This window comes from Gadus morhua, chromosome 3, assembly GCF_902167405.1.
Source record: "Gadus morhua chromosome 3, gadMor3.0, whole genome shotgun sequence".
In the NCBI taxonomy this organism is placed as follows: domain Eukaryota; kingdom Metazoa; phylum Chordata; class Actinopteri; order Gadiformes; family Gadidae; genus Gadus; species Gadus morhua.
Window position 1 is genome coordinate 6,657,543 of NC_044050.1, and position 18,719 is coordinate 6,676,261.

The following is an 18,719-nucleotide window of genomic DNA, read 5'->3' on the forward strand; positions in this document are numbered from 1 at the left end:
TTGAAGTCGAATTGTGGCACACTCGGCTTGCCATACACTGAGGCGCTGGCGAGTCCGCGTGAGAACCAACGACGAACGAGACATTGAAACCAAAACAAAGTCCGCCAACATTCTACTGGACTGGGGATGTAACGAATGTAAGTTATCATAATCACGTAGAAGCGTTTCATTGTCCTGTACGTTGACGCCTGACGGTATTACCACTTGTTTTAAAACACGGAGACCGTAATAGCATCCCCGTTCAATTTAAGTGCCTACTACACTGTTATGTTCGCACCGCAGCGCCTATACTGAGGTTTATTTTATATGTAAAACAATTGGAATGCGTCGTTCTTCATGTGTTATACGAGCGCCGGTTAGATGTCTATATATGCGCCAATCTCGAAACAAGCAAGCAAGGACACAATTCTCACTGAAAAGCTACGGCTAGTCTTTACCTAGCTATATGACTGACCTTATTTAGCAAAATTATGGTCTGTACCATGGATGTTTATGGCCGTGCACATGTGAGCATATGCGCATGTGTATTGATTTAGGTTCCTGGAGCTTGGCACGTACAGTAAGCATCCCTGTAATGTTATAATTTTTCCCCATGAATGCCGTTATATTCAACGAAGATTATATTCAATACGTTACTGTGCTAAGTAAGTGTATTTGTTATTGTCTTATCAGGCAGTAGATTAGTGTAGAAGGGTTATCCCTAGCTAGCCATAAGTCATTACAATGGAAACAATAAGCGTTGGATAATCTTTTAATACACATACAATTTGTATACCTATTCCAGGGATGGGCAACTTTCATGATAAAGAGGGCCACAATTCTTCATCATCACCATCAGAGGGCAATGTGACTGTGCACTTCAACTAGACGTAAACTGAGAGAAGCTACACATTTTTGAATTTGTTGGATATGATTTCCTGTATTCTGGTGCATTTTGGGGATGGCCACTACCTACAAAATCTTCCAGATTCATAACCTATGTATAGTATGTTGATTGAACCAACATACCTTCATTTCATGTTTTCCATGCTCAAACAGCCACATGATTGGTTAGTACTTCGATCAGTGCAAAGGGCTCACATACATCATCATTCAATGATGTCACAAAACTGAAAAACAGTGGCCCAACATTAAGTGCAACAACTCAATGAACTCAAACCCGACAAGCATGATATTCACTTCAGGGCAGTTGTAGGCGACTTTAGTGAAAACCTTTCATGACTGATACCGTTTCTAAGCAAACTAGACACATGGGTTAGCCTTTGAATTCTATGAACAGACACTCTGCTTTTCTTCTTTCTTAACCAAGTTTTCTGTAACTCGATTTGTTTTTGATTATTATTATTAATTATTATTTTTTATTCAATAAAAATTATGTGGGGGCCTGACTGAGTGAGGATGTGCGCCGTATACGGCCCACGGGCTGCCAGTTGCCCATCCCTGACCTAGTCCAAACCATAATATATTCAGTATTAGTGCATGTATTTTTGTGTATGTGTGTGTGTCTGTGTGTTTTATTACAGCTTGACAGCCATGGGACCAGATGCTGAAACGGTCATTAAACTTGAATCCTCAGATGAAGGTAAGAAGTAATCATGTGCTCTGTGTAAAAAAGAGGAAATAATAATATGCATCCTTCTCCCCTTAAAATGTCTCATGACACCTAGAAACCCACTACATTTTCACCAAAAACACCAAAGCTTTTATTTGAGGTAATCCGTTTCCTTGTTATGGTTGGGTCCTTAGATTGGTCCAACCCGGACGACACGCCAACTCCTGCAACGGAGACCCGCACAACCAAGAGATCTTACTCCTGCTCTGTCTGTGGCAAGCTGTTCGACAGACCGTCAAGGCTGGAGCGCCATGCAAGGGTGCACACACGCACTTGTATCCCCAAGTCAAAGTGCCGCGAGGAGAGTCCCATGCAGTTAGTAAATCTCGCCAAGGACCAGAGTTGCCTCAACAGGCCCAGGTATTACCCCTGCCCCGACTGCCAAAAAGTGTTCACCAGTCCGTCAAAGCGCGACAGGCACGCGCCCGTGCACCTGAAGAAGCCCAGCGGGCAAAATGCGTGTTCGTACTGCACCAAAGTCTTCAAGAAACCCACCGGGCTCATACGCCACGAGCGGATGCACACGGGTGAAAAACCTTTCATCTGCTCCGTGTGCGGAAAGGGCTTCTCCGACCCAGGACACTGCAAAGTGCACGAGAAGGGACACGCCGAGCTTCCGGAGAAGCCTCACTGCTGTAAAGACTGCGGCAGGTGCTACCAAAAGCCCTCCCAGCTCAGGCGCCACTTCCGCACGCACACAGGGGAGAAGCCGTTTGCCTGCGCCCTGTGCGACAGACGCTTCATTCGCTCCGAGGGGCTAAAGAGACACGAGAACTTCCACAGTGGACACAGGCCGCACAAGTGCATCGTCTGCCCAAAGGGCTTTTACACCCGCCACGAACTCAATACCCACAACCTGATCCATTCGGGGATGAGGCCGCACGTATGCCCCGTGTGCGGCAAGGGATTCACGCAGCTGGGCAACATGAAGGAGCATGAGCGCAGCGTCCACAGGAAGACGGATCTTTACAAATGCGCAAAGTGCGGGGCGTCGTTCACGCACAGCCAGACGTTGAAAAATCATCAGCGCACACACACAGGCGAGAAGCCCTACCTGTGTGTCACTTGTGGCCAGCGGTTCGCATGGAGCCGTTGCCTCAGTAGACACCAGAAGACACATGTGCACATTCAGAAGGACCTGGAGGCCAAAGAAACGCTCCTGGCCCCGGAGATCTTGGAGACATCTTCTGTCACCGATCACAGCAGCCAGACGCTCAGTGAAATAGAAAAAAAAAACTGATTGCATGAATTGACGAAATTCGTTACACTTGGGTGTCCAATAGACTTTGGCTGGGTGCTCTGTTGTATGAAAAACATGAATATAAAACTGCAATTGCCGCACAGGAGAGTTAAATAAATGGAGACATCTCCTTTATTCCCTTGTTGTGTTGCCGGCTGACACGTTTGTCTTTTTTAAAGCCTGACGATTGCATTATTTTTAGTTTTTCTTATGCTTTATGTAAAGGTTAAAGGTGTTGTCCCATCACACTACCATACGATTTTGGAATCAGGCTTGTGTAATATTATTACGCCACTCACTTCTAGGGGATAGAGGGTAACAAAGCCAACTCAAACAGTACAGACACCGGATTTCAAAAGTAAACAAAAGGGTTTATTGCAATAACAATATAATATCAAGCCCTAAGTAGGTCTAATAATCGAATCTATGTTTTAACAACAGGGTCGTCTAATAAAGAAATGCTTCCTTTTACTCATGATGGCAATTACGGTAATACTGAGAATGCAATCATTATCAGAAGGCAGTAGGCATATATTCATAATAAATGTCATACCAAAGAAACATTTCCAAAACTATTCTCAGGTAACAATATTGAATGGAAAGTACGCTCTTTATGCAGATGCTGGCAAATCTGCATAATTACGTGCTCGTTCGCGGTCTGCCGTCGGCGCACGGGCCCGTCGTTGGACAAGACCAATCAGCGAGCACCCGGCTGCTTTGTTGCTAGGCAACATGTGTTTGTGTCTAAAGCGAATAGAAAAAATAAATAAAATCGCTGGCGGGAGCTGAACTCAGCCTTCAAACAGGATTAAAACGTTTACATTTATCAGACCCTCTTTTAACGATGGCAGGAGATGATCCGGACATCCCGCGACTTGAGCTGGAATCTGTCATCGGATTCAATGGTGAGACTGAGCTTTAACCTCTGAGGAGCGACCAAGGAGCGTCACACTTTACTGGGAGCTGTGAAGTCTGTGCTATCTACTGCCTGCCTTATTCAATGCATACCCTAGTCAACATTAATACCATTACCTTTATTAACATGTAGATAAATGAGTAAATTGTAAATTATAGTATTATAGTAAATGATAAACCATTAGTTAATTGTGAATTAGCTAGTAAGTCAATGCTTATTACTGCAATAACTAATGTTAATTTATGGTTAATAATGTACAAAACAAACACACATTATGGTGATTTTTTCTAACAGGACATGTTCCCCGTGGTCTGAGAGTCCATCCAGACAGAGACCACCTGATCTATCCCCTGGGATGCACTGTCATCCTGAAGAGCCTTACGGATGGCAAACAGGAGTTCCTGCATGGTCACACCAACAACGTGTCCTGTGTTGCGGTTTCCAAAACTGGCTGCTATGTTGGCTCAGGACAGGTCACCTTCATGGGCTTTAAGGTGACAGTGCTATGTTGTGACACATTAGACCCTTATCAAAGAGTCGTCGTCATAGGACCTGATCTTCACTAATGCAGTCTAGATCATCACAAAATGTCTTAATCTGACTATGTTTCAATCCATGAATGTCTAGAGAGCTGGATAAATGAACTCTTCAAGCCGTCTTTGTTATCATAATGTTGACATTGTGATTTAGGCGGACATCATAATATGGGACTTTGCAAAGCGAGCCATCTACGCCCGCCTCACGCTTCACTCGGCAAAAGTGGAGGCGCTGTCGTTCTCTCCCAACGACATGTACCTGGTGTCCCTCGGAGGCCAAGATGATGGCAGGTAGAGCGCAAGTTGGTTCTCTTTAGAAACATGTCTACATGTGAAGTTTGCAGGATTAAGTGGCATCTAGTGGTGGGGTTGCAGGTTGCAATCAACTGAATATGCCTCCCCCTTCACCTCCCCTCACCAAAGAACGTAGGAGATGAAACTATGGTGGCCCCGCACAGGCCTGTTAGGTGCCAAAAGGAGTTCCAAAATAATGTCATCATTTTGAGAGCATCGCAAAGCTGTGCAAAGTGAAAGTGAAAAGTTCGAAGTGAAAGGTTTCTTGATGGATTAAAAAATGTATTTAGTTATTTAGTCTGTAAAGGACAGGTGGTAAAGTAAAATGTTTATCATGATTGTTGATTGATGAATGGCACTATGGATATAGTTCTGCTCCCTATGTAGATATAAAGGGCTCATTCTAATATGACAATAGCACAACAATTCTTTTTTTCATGGGATTATACTCAGGTTATAATATACTTCTGGATATTAAGTTCCTCTGTTGTTTCACTAGATGCCATTCAATTCTATTTGTTTGTGTGTGTGTGTGTGTGTGTGTGTGTGTGTGTGTGTGTGTGTGTGTGTGTGTGTGTGTGTGTGTGTGTGTGTGTGTGTGTGTGTGTGTATGCGTGTGTGCGTGTGTGTGTGTGTGTGTGTGTGTGTGTGTTTCTCCCCCAGTATTGCAGTTTGGAACATAGAGAAGAAGCTGGCTATATGTGGGAATCCAGCCTCTGCTCACAGTGCTGGGCAATGCCTCTGCCTCCAGTACTCCAACACTGATGACAACACCTTCATCACCGCTGGAAAGTGAGCACTTGACTCAGTTGTCCCTAAATAACAGTTCTTTGTCACAACTATTGTTATTATTATTCCGATTTCGTGAGATGTGTTGTATTGTGTGGCTGTAATCATTTGATGTACAAACTGCAATGTTGAAATAGTTTTGGGTGACAGTCACTGTTGACTGTGACATTGGGGTATAAAAGAGAGCAAGAGAGACTCTCACCACTCTTTAATGTATTTACTCTGTGCCCTGCTTTCTAGTGGTACATTGCGGCTGTGGGAACTGGACCTCCCGAACCGTAAGGTTAGACCCTCTGAGTGCCAGACAGGCAAGCTGAAGAGGATTATCAAATGTATTGAGGTAAGAAAATAAATATATTCTCTTTCCTCGCCGCACCTGCAGACCAAACACAAATACACGGGCAGCCAACCACCCTGTGTCCTTAGAAGCCATAGCCAGGGTTACTGATAGTGTAGGTGTTATTCTGCTCTGCATGGAAGAATTACACACGCACGCACGCACGCAGGCAGGCAGGCAGGCAGGCAGGCAGGCACACGCACACACACACACACACACACACACACACACACACACACACACACACACACACACACACACACACCAGTGTCCAACCCCTTTGTGTTGCTATGCAGATAGCCGAGGATGATCAATACTTCTTCTGTGGTACGACCAGCGGAGACATATTGAAGATGAACATGAAGACTGGGCTATTGAACAGCTGTGGACCAGCCAAGCAGAAGTTCAGCCAGGTAGGTTCATCGACTGGCCTCCTCCTCCTGTCCCTATGTTCAGGAAGGAATCTTTTCAAAGGTGCCACGTGTAGTATTTGGCAACAGTCTTATTAGTTAGGGTTAGGTTTGCAGAATGGATTGCAGCATCTTGCCAGAATGTTGTTGTGTCCACAACTATCGTAAGAAACCAGGAAATACACAGTCCCTCCCAAGGCACTTTGGTCCCTCTTCATCCCTACCGCTTCCTATTGCCCCCAAACCCCAAATCACCCCACTGAATAAGGCTTAAAGCTTACCGTTTACAGAAGTGGTTCTCAAACTGTGGTGGTGCGCGAGGCGCTATATAGAGGTACGCAGAGGAATTTCTGAAAATAAAATAAAATATATCTATATATTATTATTAAAAACATAACAATACATACATTAACCATCAGATCATTAAAATGCGGTTTAAAATACGTTATCCTTTCCTGTAATATTTTTGTTACAATATCAGCCTGTTCTGGTAAACACATCAAACCATGCAAATTAGATGGGGCGGTAGTATATCTGCACCCCATGTCCCTAATGGGGTGAGACAGGGTGGCATCTTGTCATCTGTCTTCTTCAATGTGTACATCGAGGATCTTTCTAAGAAGCTTAAAGAGTGTAAGACTGGATGCATGGTGGGAGAGAGTCTTATCAACCACCTCATATACGCTGATGATTTGGTCATCATGTCTCCATATAGTGCTGGGCTACAGCAACTGCTTAGAATTGGCTCTAGCTACGGAGTCCATTATAACATTAAGTTCAACCTTAAGAAGAGCTTTATTATGATTGCTAAAACTAAGTCAGATCAGAAGCAAAAGTTTCCCTCATTCCTACTGTCTGACCGCACTCTAGATGTGGTTAAGAAGGTATAGTATTTGGGTCACATCATCACTGATGATCTGTGTGATGATGTCCAGCGCCAGTGCTGTAAACTTTATGCACAGGCCAATATGTTTGCATGCAAATTCCATATGTGCACGGATGATGTTAAAGTTAGTCTCTTTAGAGCCTACTATACTCTAATATTTTACACAGCTCACCTCTGGTGTAAATATCGCACAGCATAACTGAAGAAGCTACAGGTAGCATATAATGATGCCTTTAGGATCCTTAAGCTTCCAAGATGGACAAGTTCAATCTTTTTTTATTATAATTTTATAATAATAATTAGCCTTTTTAAAAAATGTTTTTTTGGTATAAAATTGTTAACTGTGCCTCCTGCATGAGCTGTGTGCAGCTGAAAAGGGCCGCAGGCCTAAGCTACTGTATTTTGTTTTCTGTATTTTAAAACATCATAATGGTGGTACTTGAGGAGACAAAATATTTTCTGAGGTTTTACAAGGTTTAAATGTTTGAGAACCACTGGTTTACAGGGAATCTCTGCTATGACGTAAATGGATTTTTCCTAAGAACTCAGTGTCAGTGTCTCAGAGGTCAATTCTCCTGCTACTTATGTTCTGCAACATCCTTGTGTGAACCTCTGTCTTCTCGGCCTAGGGGATCTTGGAGGTCTAAGCAATTCCAGCCCAATGTGACTGATTTCTCTTTCTCTCTCTTTACCTTCGCTCTTGGCAGGGCGTGAACGTTTTAAAGATATTAAAATCCCAGGAGATCCTTGTGGGTTCTGGAGATGGCTGCCTCACCCTCTGCTCTGGAACCACCTTTAAAACCCTCAAGTTAGAGTCTTTCTCCACCTCTGTTTCATTCTCTCTATCCCTCTCTCTCTGTCTCTCTCTCTCTCTTGTCTCTTTCTCTGCTCACACACACACACACGCACACGCACACGCACACACACACACACACACACACACGCGCGTTACACAAACAGATGCTTGAACCCAAAAATCCAGATCTTAAATATATACGCATTTATTTAGCAATCGTTTATACACCATTCCTTGGCCCTCCTGGTGATAATCAATCAAACCCATCTCTTTTTGCCCCCTGCTCATCCTTTGCACCCACACCCACGCGGGGTTCCAGACGCGTGCAGCTGGAGGGAGCGGTGACCTCCATCGCCATGCGGGGCGAGGGCCAGCAGCTGCTGGTTGGAACGGACGTGTCCCAGATGTACCGCTTCAGCTACACCCACCTGGAGGAGCCGGAGCTCATCTCCTCCAGCCACAGCAGCGCCGTCACGGCCGTGGCCATCCCCTAGTGAGTGGCAGACTCACACAGACACACGTGGATCTGCAGGCATGCATTCACAAACACACACACACACACACAGGCACACACACGCACAAACACACACACAGGCCCACACACGGACCGTCACGTAAGCACTCACAAACAAGCAAACACGCACACACACACACGTGCACGCACAAACCCACAAATACACAAGCACGCACCTACACGCACTCGCAAACACACGCACACACTCACAAACGCGCAAGCAACTTCCTAAAATACACAATATTGTAACTAAGTATAAGCAACGCTTCAGTTTAGTACATCCATATTCTGGGTATGGAATAACATAACAAAAGTAAAGCTTTCAAATATAGTTTTGATTTATGGTCTCCTCTGAAGTGCTGATAAAAACCTCTCTCTCTCTCTCTCTCTCTCTCTCTCTCTCTCTCAGCGGTTCTTCAGAGTTGTTTGCCACCTGCTCCAAGGAGGACATCAGGGTGTGGCACGTGGATCGCTCCAAGGAGCGACTCCGCATCACTGTTCCCAACATGACCTGCAATGCCCTGGACATCATGGTGGACGGACGGAGCATCATCAGTGGTAGGACCCCTGTATTGGGAAAATTCGATTTTCATACTCTTTCTCTAAATGGCATTTGTTGGTATGTGCCATTTCCTTGAGCCCCTTTGGGGGGGGGGGTCAAGGGTCAAAGGCTCCAACTCGGAAGGAACGGCTCCCTCTGATACACACATGAGGGTTACCATCTATTATTGAATACCATCTGGTTAACTAATGCTATGGTTGTATTGGGGAGCAGAGCTGTTCTCAGCATCCTGACAACACTGTATAAGAAGCCCTTGCTTTTGCCCATGCATTGGACTTCTCCTTGCGGTGCTCTTAGAGAGACGCAGGGCGAAATCCCATCTAAGGCCTCGGATTATTATGTTTGTTTTATTGTTTGCTATATGTTTGTTGTACGTTTGTTGTATTTTATTGTACCTTTATTACTTAATTAAATTAGCCTAATTGTTATAAATTCGGATTACTCTTTACTCTTACTCAGTTTAGACAGGATTGATTGACATGGCTTGAAATTTCAAACACACCCTCTGCTGGCCATGGCTGCACACAACAGGAGTGTCTGTACTTCTGTCCTTTTATCTGACATGTATCCCATGTCCTGGTCCCTTTTATCCTAAAATCGGAAGACTGATGGCACACAAAGCAAGACCGTGGAGGGAGGGAAAGTAAAACAACCATCCCTGCTGTCTGCATTCAAACTCCCGGAAGAAGGAGAAACACGTTTATTTTCCCAGTAGAGACGTTTTAGGATAATTACACTGTAAAATTAAAACTGGCCTTCCTTGTTATGGGTGCATATCTCGTGTTGATTCTGATTGGGTTTCTCAACACACGTTGTGTACCTTTACCAAAAACGGTACGTTTAGTCAGATCCATTTTTAGATCCTTAAATCCAATATATTCTTTCCTCTTTAAACAAGGACCGATGCGATAAAGAAGCTATTTTAAATAACAATACACAGATTAAATGTAGTGACGGGGAAATGGAGGGAGGAAAATAGCGCCCCTTCATACTCACATCACTGTACTTGTGGAACCAGGAGCATGGGGATGATTCAGCGGCGTCTTTCCCATAGCTTGGAACGACGGCAAGATCCGCGTGTTCGCCCCCGAGAGTGGCCGGACCCTGCTGGTCATCGACAACGCACACAGCATGGGGGTGACCGCCATCGCCGGCACCAGGGACTGCAAGAAGATCCTGAGTGGAGGGGGAGAGGGACAGGTCAGTGCCCTGGGAGCACGCTCTGTATAAGAGTACGGAAGGAGACTGTAGGTCGATTAGCACTATGAACAGCCAATCGCTACAATGCATCTGTTAGACTTAAATGAAGGGATTTGAGTGCCTGGCCGGCCTCCCATCTGCAGGTGCGTGTGTGGGAGCTGCAGCAGGGGGGCTGCCACCGGCTGCTGGAGACCATGGCCGAGCACAAGGCCACCGTGACCGACATCCAGATCAAGAAGAACGACAAGGAGTGTGTGACGGCCAGCAGCGACGGAGCATGCATCATCTGGGACCTGGTGTGAGTGCTTGAGACCGGACACACGCATGTGTACACATACACACGTACACACGTTCACACGTACACACGTACACACTGGGCACACACTAAGACAGCTATGTTTACAGGCGCTACGTCAGGAACCAGATCGTGCTGGCCAACACCCGGTTCCGGTGTGTTTGCTACCACCCAGAGGAATACCAGATCATCACCAGTGGCACAGACAGAAAGGTGAGTGGCTACACCTCACGTTGTGGGTCAACAACAGCTTCATCGTGATTCACTCGTGTTATCCAGAGAAGAGGCTTTTCATGGTCGGCAGGGCTGTGACTGAAAAAGTAGACGAGGCGAAAATACACTAAAATCTCTTTTATGTTCCGGCACAGCTCTGCAACAAGCTGCACCTGTTCGCATAGCGTAGCGAAGGCATGTGGGATGATGTATGGATGAATGCAGGACTCTCGTTCTATCATTCCTGCTCTCTCCCACTCTCTCTCATTCCCCCTCTGTCTCTTTATTTTCTCTATCTTTGTCCATCTCTCTCTCTCTCTCCCCTCCATCACTCCCTCTCTCCCCTTCAGATCGGCTACTGGGAGGTGTACGACGGCGCGGCCATCAGAGAGCTGGAGGGCTCCCAGTCAGGGGCCATTAACGGCATGCACGTCTCCCAAGATGGCCGCTACTTCATCACGGGTAAGAAACCACACTGGACCAGCTGACGTTATGAAGCTTTTAAAGACCCCCACCGTGAGAACATCTCACACGACAGTGAACTGAAAATGAATCGCTATAACTGCAGCTACAATGCAAGCCACTAGAGTACGCCAATGGGACACCGAGCGTCAGGTTTAAAATCACTCCATTTATTTTGGTCTTTTGCTTCAGCACAAAGAGGCAGCGTTCCTGATCAACAATTCATAACTATAAGTATTACGATACGCACACAAGCACTCCCTGGATACCTATGTTTCCCCCGGGCAGGCGGAGACGACAAGCTGGTGAAGGTGTGGAGCTACTCGGAGGGCGAGGTGACCCACGTGGGCGCGGGCCACAGCGGCAGCATCACCTGCGTCAGGCTGTGTGGCAGCAGCCGCACCCTAGTGACCACCAGCTCAGACGGGGCCATCCTGCGCTGGCGGTTCCCCCACCCGCTCTCCTCCGACTAGGGGCCCGGCCGGGGCCCACCGCTCGGAGGAGGAACCCCTGGAGCCTTGAGGCCACCGTGAGGCTGTGCCGCCGTCCTCTGAATGACAGAAGCAAAGGAGCAAGTTTTAAGTGCTGTTATGTTTATAGGATGAAACATAAAAGGGATTTACGTTTATTTTCCCCCTGTCTACTTTTTCAGTCATACTTGGACGTAGGTAAGATAAAAGGGGACTTAATGATACACATAGATATCGAGAGAGGTACAATACACAGAAGAAATAGCACATGAGTTTGCTTTTGATTTTGGAGGCCAATACATCCCAGGATTCATTTTAGCAAAGTGTTGCAGAGCTATGTCCACCTGAGATAATACAATTGCGGGTTCAAGCCAAATTTGTCTCGCTATTTATGAATGCAGAGTACTCGCCAAACAGATTCATCTATCTCTATCGGTCTGTCAAACCAGATAGAGGATCTCACAACAACACCTATTTTCAAATTAATATATTGATATGATATACATACACGCACACACGCACATGCGCGCACACACACACACACACACACACACACACACACACCTGCCTGTTTCTGAGGGGTAGGGTGATACTTGTGTCCTCCAGATCTAGACATCCTCCTTCCTGTCCATCCAGTGTCAAGGCCTCTGCACGCCGGCCCCAAGTGACAACATCTCAATAAACTTTGTACATGAATACTTTTGTCTATGTTATTGACTTTTTTTTGCAACAACAGCAATCAGTCAGCTTCAGAATATTACTTTTCCACTTACTCTTAATGCTATGAAACAGTTGCAGATATGTACAACATGTTTGGGAGACTAATTTGCATAAAATAATAATGGTCGTTTATTGAGATTTCTATTGGTATTAACTTCTGAATAGTGACTGGAAAAACGACAATGTTCCTACACTTTTCTGATTAAAGAGAAGCCAACATATGTAATGTGTAGGCCTACTTTATCATTGTAATATATCATTTCAGTGGAATAGATACATTCCAGTCCTACAGTGTTCAGTATAAATACCGTCTCAGTGGAATACAAAAAAATTATTCGTTTGTTGCCTAAAACCCTTATTTTGATACCAGAGATGGATTCAAATTAAACGGGGCATCTTCAATGCGCAGGTTCATCACAGCTGGTTAAACAAACATGGGCACAATCCAGTAAAGCAGAACCGTCCTACTCTCCAAAGTGCCCCGTTCCTGTACATATCCGCTCAAGTGTTAAGCCACACGTCTCTCCTTCTCGTCAAAATTCTTTGAGTCCTTTGGGGACAATTGAGAGAGGAAAGACTATATTAATGAAGAAGATGAATCTGCTCTAAGGTAACAATGCTGCCTATTAGACACAATTGCCTTTATTTCCCTTGTAGACTTTCTCTGATCTTTCAACAAAGTACATTATTAATGATATGTGATATATTAGGTTCACCAGTGACTAAATGCACTGCTACTCGGGCGAACCTCACTCACCCATCACTATCCTGGCCCTTCATGGCTTTAGTTTTCCAGAGACCCATTTTACCCCAAGGCCATGTGGTGAGTGACGGTTTGAGTGCTGGTAGTCGAAAGCCAATCCTTCTCAATCCATTATGGTCTTCCAACGCAACTTCAGTTTCACTTCTCTTGAGAAATATATATAGAATGATATATATAGCATTTAGGAATCAATGCACTCATTTTTGTTGCCCTCAAAGCAGAAATGATGATATGATGTTTTGAGTTAACATTTCTAGCTCTTCCATTATAGCCTACTCAAAATGATCAAACGCGTTAAAAATAACACTAAATGCAAAGGTTTTTGGCGAAGTTCAAACACACTATGTGTCTTACGCTTTTAGCTAGCCTGTCAATATGAAAGTCACAGCCGGCTGCGGATGAAGTAAGATGAGCACCGTGGCAGCTGTGGCTTCACTGCATTGAGGACTGTGGAAGAGGCCAGAGGTGGAACAGGAGTGAGGGCTAGAGGTGTTGATGAGGGCCAGATTTAATAATTTAATTTTTCGGTTTGTCTAGAGATGACTTTTTTTACATACATAAAATTAGGATTATATGTTCAATCTAAACCTAAATCTATATTTTGTATCTAAATATACATCTTATATCTAGTCACATAAAACCCTAGATTATATGTTACACAAATAATATATATTTGATCGAAAATGCAAGTAGGCCTACGTTTTGGGTCCGTTGTGTCCAAGCAGCAGATCTACTTCTACTTCTCACGCAAACGAATGATCGTCGAGAAAAATCGGGACGGACATACATGTCCGTCCCGATTTGTATGTATGTATGTCCGTCCCGGACATAGAAATATTTGAGCCCTAGGCCAAGGAATTCGAACTCCCGTCGTCATCACCACAAGGTGGCGACAGCTTGCAAGACACCTTTGAGTGTCTTGTCGTCCACCCTTGAGACACGTGTGGTCTTCACGGTGTCAGTTAGTTCTTCTGTCTTCTTCCGACTTTTGTCGACTGACCGGCATCTCCGTTTTCCTATGTTTGAGTGCTTTTTTGAACAATGATCCCATCAAGGATTCCTGCAGTAATAAAGTATTGGATTTCATTTAGTCTTGATTCAGAATTGCTTTGCTTTTGAATTTGGTTATCATTTGGTATCATCCACCAAAACATTCCACTTATTTTTTATATGAAGTGCAGATGAATTGACTGCTCAATGAAGTATGTATGGAGAATGATGGACACACGCACACACACACACACACACACACACACACACACACACACACACACACACACACACACACACACACACACACACACACACACACACACACACACACACTCAAACAAACAAACACACTATTTGGAAAACCTTCTGTTTTCTCCGACCCTAGGTTACTAAGTCATGGAGTATGGCATTTCGGGCACCTGCGACTAACAGGCGAGATGGATTCCCCCAACCAATCATGGAAAATATGCCTTGATTTGACGGAAAGGAGCAGGGAGCTTGGAAAAATCGAAATTGTGCATTTCCCTCACTAATGGCTGAGGTGATTGCTTTGCTGTTTCTAACTTACTATGCTCTAATTATAGCTCCTAGATCTTACCTTCAGCACCTTTATGTTGTGTTTTCATTCTTAACAGCTGCCACAGCAACAAAGTAACATTTGCTAGTTCAGCCCCCCAACGCATCCCCCATGCGGTATTTTCTGAAGTACCTTTTGCTTAGACTTGAAGAGAGTGAGAATGTAACTCAGCCATCAGATCCTGGCATGACATCATGGAGACGCATCATCCCCCTCCTCTATGCAGACACATAGTCCTAACGTTTCATTAGCTCCTATTGTTGTGATGGTCTACAATCGGTGGTCTGGAAGAGTCCCCGGGCTGAGCGGGCGCGGTAGGCCGGCCGTAATTGCAGCTTGTTTTCATAATTAACTGGGCGACACTCTGGCATGCATGGGAGGTCACGCAGGGTCGCAGTGTCTCGCCGGGAAACTGTTGTTGTCGAGAAGAGGCTCATGATGCGCAACCCTGTAAACTGACTGACACACACACACACACGCACGCACAGTGAAGTGTAGTGCCGTGTGGTGGTGAGAGAGGGGTAGAGAGAGCCTATTAGACAGTGAGAGATGTGGCGGGGCATGAAAGTGCTCTCTCTATCTCCTGCTCTCGCTCTCTCCCTCCCTCCCCATCCAGGCCTTGTTATCGGTGGCTCTCAACACGCCAGATCCACCATCTGCTCCAACCCGCTTCTAAGCTACGAAAGAACGCCACAAAACAGACGCACACACAAACAGAGGCACACACAAACACACCTTGCATGCCTTTTCTGGGCTATGTCAGTAGATTCACAGTAATTAAAGAGACTAAGAGGAGAGAGTGTTCGCCATGGATACAAAGAGGCAGATAAAAAGCAGAGAGGAGCAGAGGGGGGAGGGGGGGCAGGAGTTTGTGTGAAGGAGGAAGATGGCTGGCCTGATAGTCACGGTTGTTTCTTTGTGATGGCTTGTCTCTGTTCGAGTAGGCAAGAGAGAGAGAAAAGAGAGAGGTGGGTAAAGACGTTTTGCCCAGTCCTAGTATATAATTTGAGTAACTAAGCAGCTCTATCCAAACACATTACGATCATTTTATTGTATTAACTATATTTTTGTATTTTTACAATTAATACTATTTCATTTTGTACGTTGGTATCTTTAGTTACTTTTAGTGCAAGAGATTGAGAGACAGAGAAACAGAGAGAATCATCATCTGTCATATTTAGAGCTTGAGCGAGAGAGAGTAAGACAGAGCGAGAGAGAGCAAGAGAGAGAAGAAACATGCTTACCGATCTGCAGTCGGTGGATATACTGAGCTTCAGGCCACCTATTCCTTTTTCCCCAGCCAGACATGATAAGACGTAATTGTGTCAGTTTTAATTTCCAATCCCAAGTCGCTTTTCTACTGCGCTTAATGACCTTAAGGGAATGCCAACGTGCGTGTGTGTGTGTGCGTGTGTTTTTTTCGTGCCTGTCGCTACCTGCTGAATTGTCCAACTTAAGAGAACTTAATCACAGGCAGATGGAAGATTTCACTGTGCAATATGTGTATGCAATATGCAATATCACTGTGCAACATGTTTCCCGCAGTATCTCGATCTAACAAGGAGAAGTGGGATGTTTAGAGATCCTGCCGATCCAATAGCTGTTCACAATGAACTTTTTGACAGAATAATACATTCACGACCACTCTTGCTGAATGCCATTACACTGAGTGTCTGTTGTCGCAGATAAGCACTAATGCACTGGAACAGCCATGTCCTTGTGAGTCTGTGGAAGGCAAGCCATCGCTTTGTTTATCTGCATTAGAACTACCAGAGAGAGAGAGCGAAATGAAACCAAGTAAGGGAAACAAAACACACACTCACACACACACACACACACACACACACACACACACACACACACACACACACACACACACACACACACACACACACACACACACACACACACACACAAACAAACATAGTGATTAGGTAGAGCGTTACCACACACTTACCTCCATCTCTTGCCTGCCGATTAATTTTCCCAGTGTACCCGACCTTGGCCCCTGGCCCCTAGCCAGGTTCCTCTGGCTGAAGGAGAGAGGACACAGATGGACTGAGGCAGCTCACACAGGTGGGGGCGTTAATAGGCCTGTGGAATCAGATGAGGGAAGGCAGGCAGGTCGTGACTGCTCAGAGTTGATGGAGGAGGGGGTAGAGGTGTGTGTGTGTGTGTGTGTGTGTGTGTGTGTGTGTGTGTGTGTGTGTGTGTGTGTGTGTGTGTGTGTGTGTGTGTGTGTGAGTGTGTGTGTGTGTGTGTGTGTGTGTGTGTGTGTGTGTGTGTGTGTGTGTGTGTGTGTGTGTGTGTGTGTGTGTGTGTGTGTGTGTGTGTTCGTGTGTGTGTGTGTGTGTGTGTGTGTGTGTCTGTGGTTCTCTGCTTCCATGCATTCAATGACTTCGGTTTGGTCATGATAGTGATATGCTTCGAGTCTGTGAGGCGAAAGATGGCAGGAACAGAAAACCTGTCCGAATGAGATTGAGCCTCATGGCAGCAAGTCTTTTTTCCTATAGGAAATTAAGCAAAGTGAAGGATATTTATTGGTTATGATTTCAGGGTTTCATGATTTCAATCCAGTCAGTGAACAAAATGAATTATTACATTCTACTCTTGTTTTTAAATGAGATATTACAAAATGTGGGGGCACATCAATAACACCAGAAGGATATTCTATTCCAATTGAACCAGCCAATCAGAGTCTGAGAATTCACCAGAAAAAAAAAACCCCTATAAGAAATCTTGCTGCTTTAGGGACAGCTTATTGCTTTGAGAGTCATCTTGCAATCCTGAGATTATAAAGAAGATGTGTGGCTGTGATTGGGCTTCATGCTTCTCTGTTCCATTCTTCGAACAGCATTTGATATGTTTCTGTGAGATTACATTTAATGTCCTTTCTCTGTATCGCAATACAGCCAGGGTCCTACCTTGAGGAATTAAAGCCTGGATCCACTTCTCTGGCCTATTTAAAGCATCTCCTATATAGGTTGCATGATTTTTTGAACCCATTCTTTAATAACCCTGTTCATTAAATGTGCTTTTAACTGCATACGGTATGACAAGTATAGCTCGGTAAGGGTAGGGTTGTGTATTGGCTCGGCTGTCCTATGTCTAACCGGTAGGCATCCTTGAGCAATATGTGGCAAACCTTTAACACCTCAGCCCTCAATGACCGGCATTTGTCTTGGAAATCGCTATCATTCACTTTGGATCAACGGTCAGCTCAATGAGAGCAGTTTTACAGTAAGACAGTGTGACATGCGTGAATGCAATCTGTTTGGGGAAAACGGCTACAAAATAAAAAGGGGTTGTACTTTAAAAACCTACCAATGGACTCGGAGAACCAAAGGGGAGGCTGCTGATTGTGAGCCTCCTGATGGCCGAGGTGTCCAGATTCCACCTCTATCACCAAGTCCCAGCTGGGTCCTTTGATTTAATTAATACACATCTGGTATTTGAACACATCCGAATACAGCCACAGAGACAAAAGGCAAGAGAAGTGACCTTCTGTCCCGGCCTTCACTTGCCTTCTGTCTCTGCTTGTGTAATCAGACGTGTATAAATAACAACAAAGGACCTGGCTGGCTATCTGAGATGCCTGGGCTATTAATAGCCTGAGGCGGTTCTTTCTCATGACTCCCTGAATCTTTGACAGGCGGGAGCCTCAAGAGGGTTAGCTTTTATTGAGCTTTAGCGAAAGCCTTTTAAAACAGAGGCTGACTATGAGGCTGAGGGCGTTTAACCTGCTGACTCCATGCAGAGGAGTTATGCACAAAAGAGAAGTGAGTAGAACACACAGGGGAGTCATGTTGCTGACATACTGCAATACTTTTATGACTTGAGTAGTAATTAAGACAATTGCAATGAGCTGTGTCAAGTCAAACAAAGCTATGCGTGAGTGAGCATATACGTTTTATCCACCTATCCACTGCGTTTTACTCCACTGGTTTTACCACTACACATGGCTCCAAAAACAACAAAAGATTGTCCCTCTTACCATGAAGCTGTTGTATTTTGGTTTTAAATATGCCGTAGAAAATTGCAATTACTGCTGCATTTCACTCCGGAAGTCAGCAACCCTGAAAATCACAAGCTGAGGCAATTTTGTGTGTGACATGCGTTTATGGCAAACGTCCA

The 18,719-nt window shown here is 44.9% G+C and overlaps 2 protein-coding genes and 1 long non-coding RNA gene across 6 annotated transcripts; 2 read left to right on the top strand and 1 right to left on the bottom strand.

Moving 5' to 3' along the window:
- Positions 1-11: 11 nt before the first annotated feature.
- On the top strand, positions 12-12,228 carry cfap52 (cilia and flagella associated protein 52). Of its 3 annotated transcripts, XM_030352103.1 has the most exons (17): positions 12-137; positions 785-869; positions 1,524-1,582; positions 1,747-3,757; positions 4,063-4,262; positions 4,459-4,595; positions 5,262-5,390; positions 5,628-5,727; positions 6,021-6,137; positions 7,728-7,828; positions 8,136-8,309; positions 8,740-8,888; positions 9,947-10,092; positions 10,236-10,390; positions 10,498-10,600; positions 10,951-11,062; positions 11,351-12,228. In XM_030352103.1, the coding sequence occupies exons 4-17, from the start codon at positions 3,697-3,699 to the stop codon at positions 11,533-11,535; spliced, it is 1,869 nt and encodes a 622-aa protein (XP_030207963.1). In that variant the 5' UTR covers positions 12-137; positions 785-869; positions 1,524-1,582; positions 1,747-3,696; the 3' UTR covers positions 11,536-12,228. The 3 variants fall into 3 exon arrangements, with proteins under 3 accessions (XP_030207963.1, XP_030207961.1, XP_030207962.1); XM_030352101.1 differs by having other exon boundaries at positions 785-1,582; XM_030352102.1 differs by lacking the exon at positions 785-869 and having other exon boundaries at positions 13-137.
- On the top strand, positions 1,534-2,852 carry LOC115540267 (zinc finger protein 239-like). The gene is made up of 2 exons (XM_030351412.1): positions 1,534-1,582; positions 1,747-2,852. Exons 1-2 carry the CDS (start codon positions 1,534-1,536, stop codon positions 2,850-2,852), a joined length of 1,155 nt encoding a protein of 384 aa, XP_030207272.1.
- LOC115540636 (uncharacterized) lies at positions 8,773-16,822 on the bottom strand. 2 transcript variants are annotated; one of them, XR_003976214.1, is made up of 4 exons: positions 16,543-16,822; positions 11,436-11,612; positions 9,889-10,068; positions 8,773-8,897 (listed from the first exon to the last, which is right to left on the bottom strand). It is a non-coding gene; the product is annotated as an uncharacterized LOC115540636 (long non-coding RNA). The 2 variants fall into 2 exon arrangements; XR_003976215.1 differs by lacking the exon at positions 11,436-11,612 and having other exon boundaries at positions 16,543-16,821.
- Between the last annotated feature and the right edge of the window lie 1,897 nt (positions 16,823-18,719).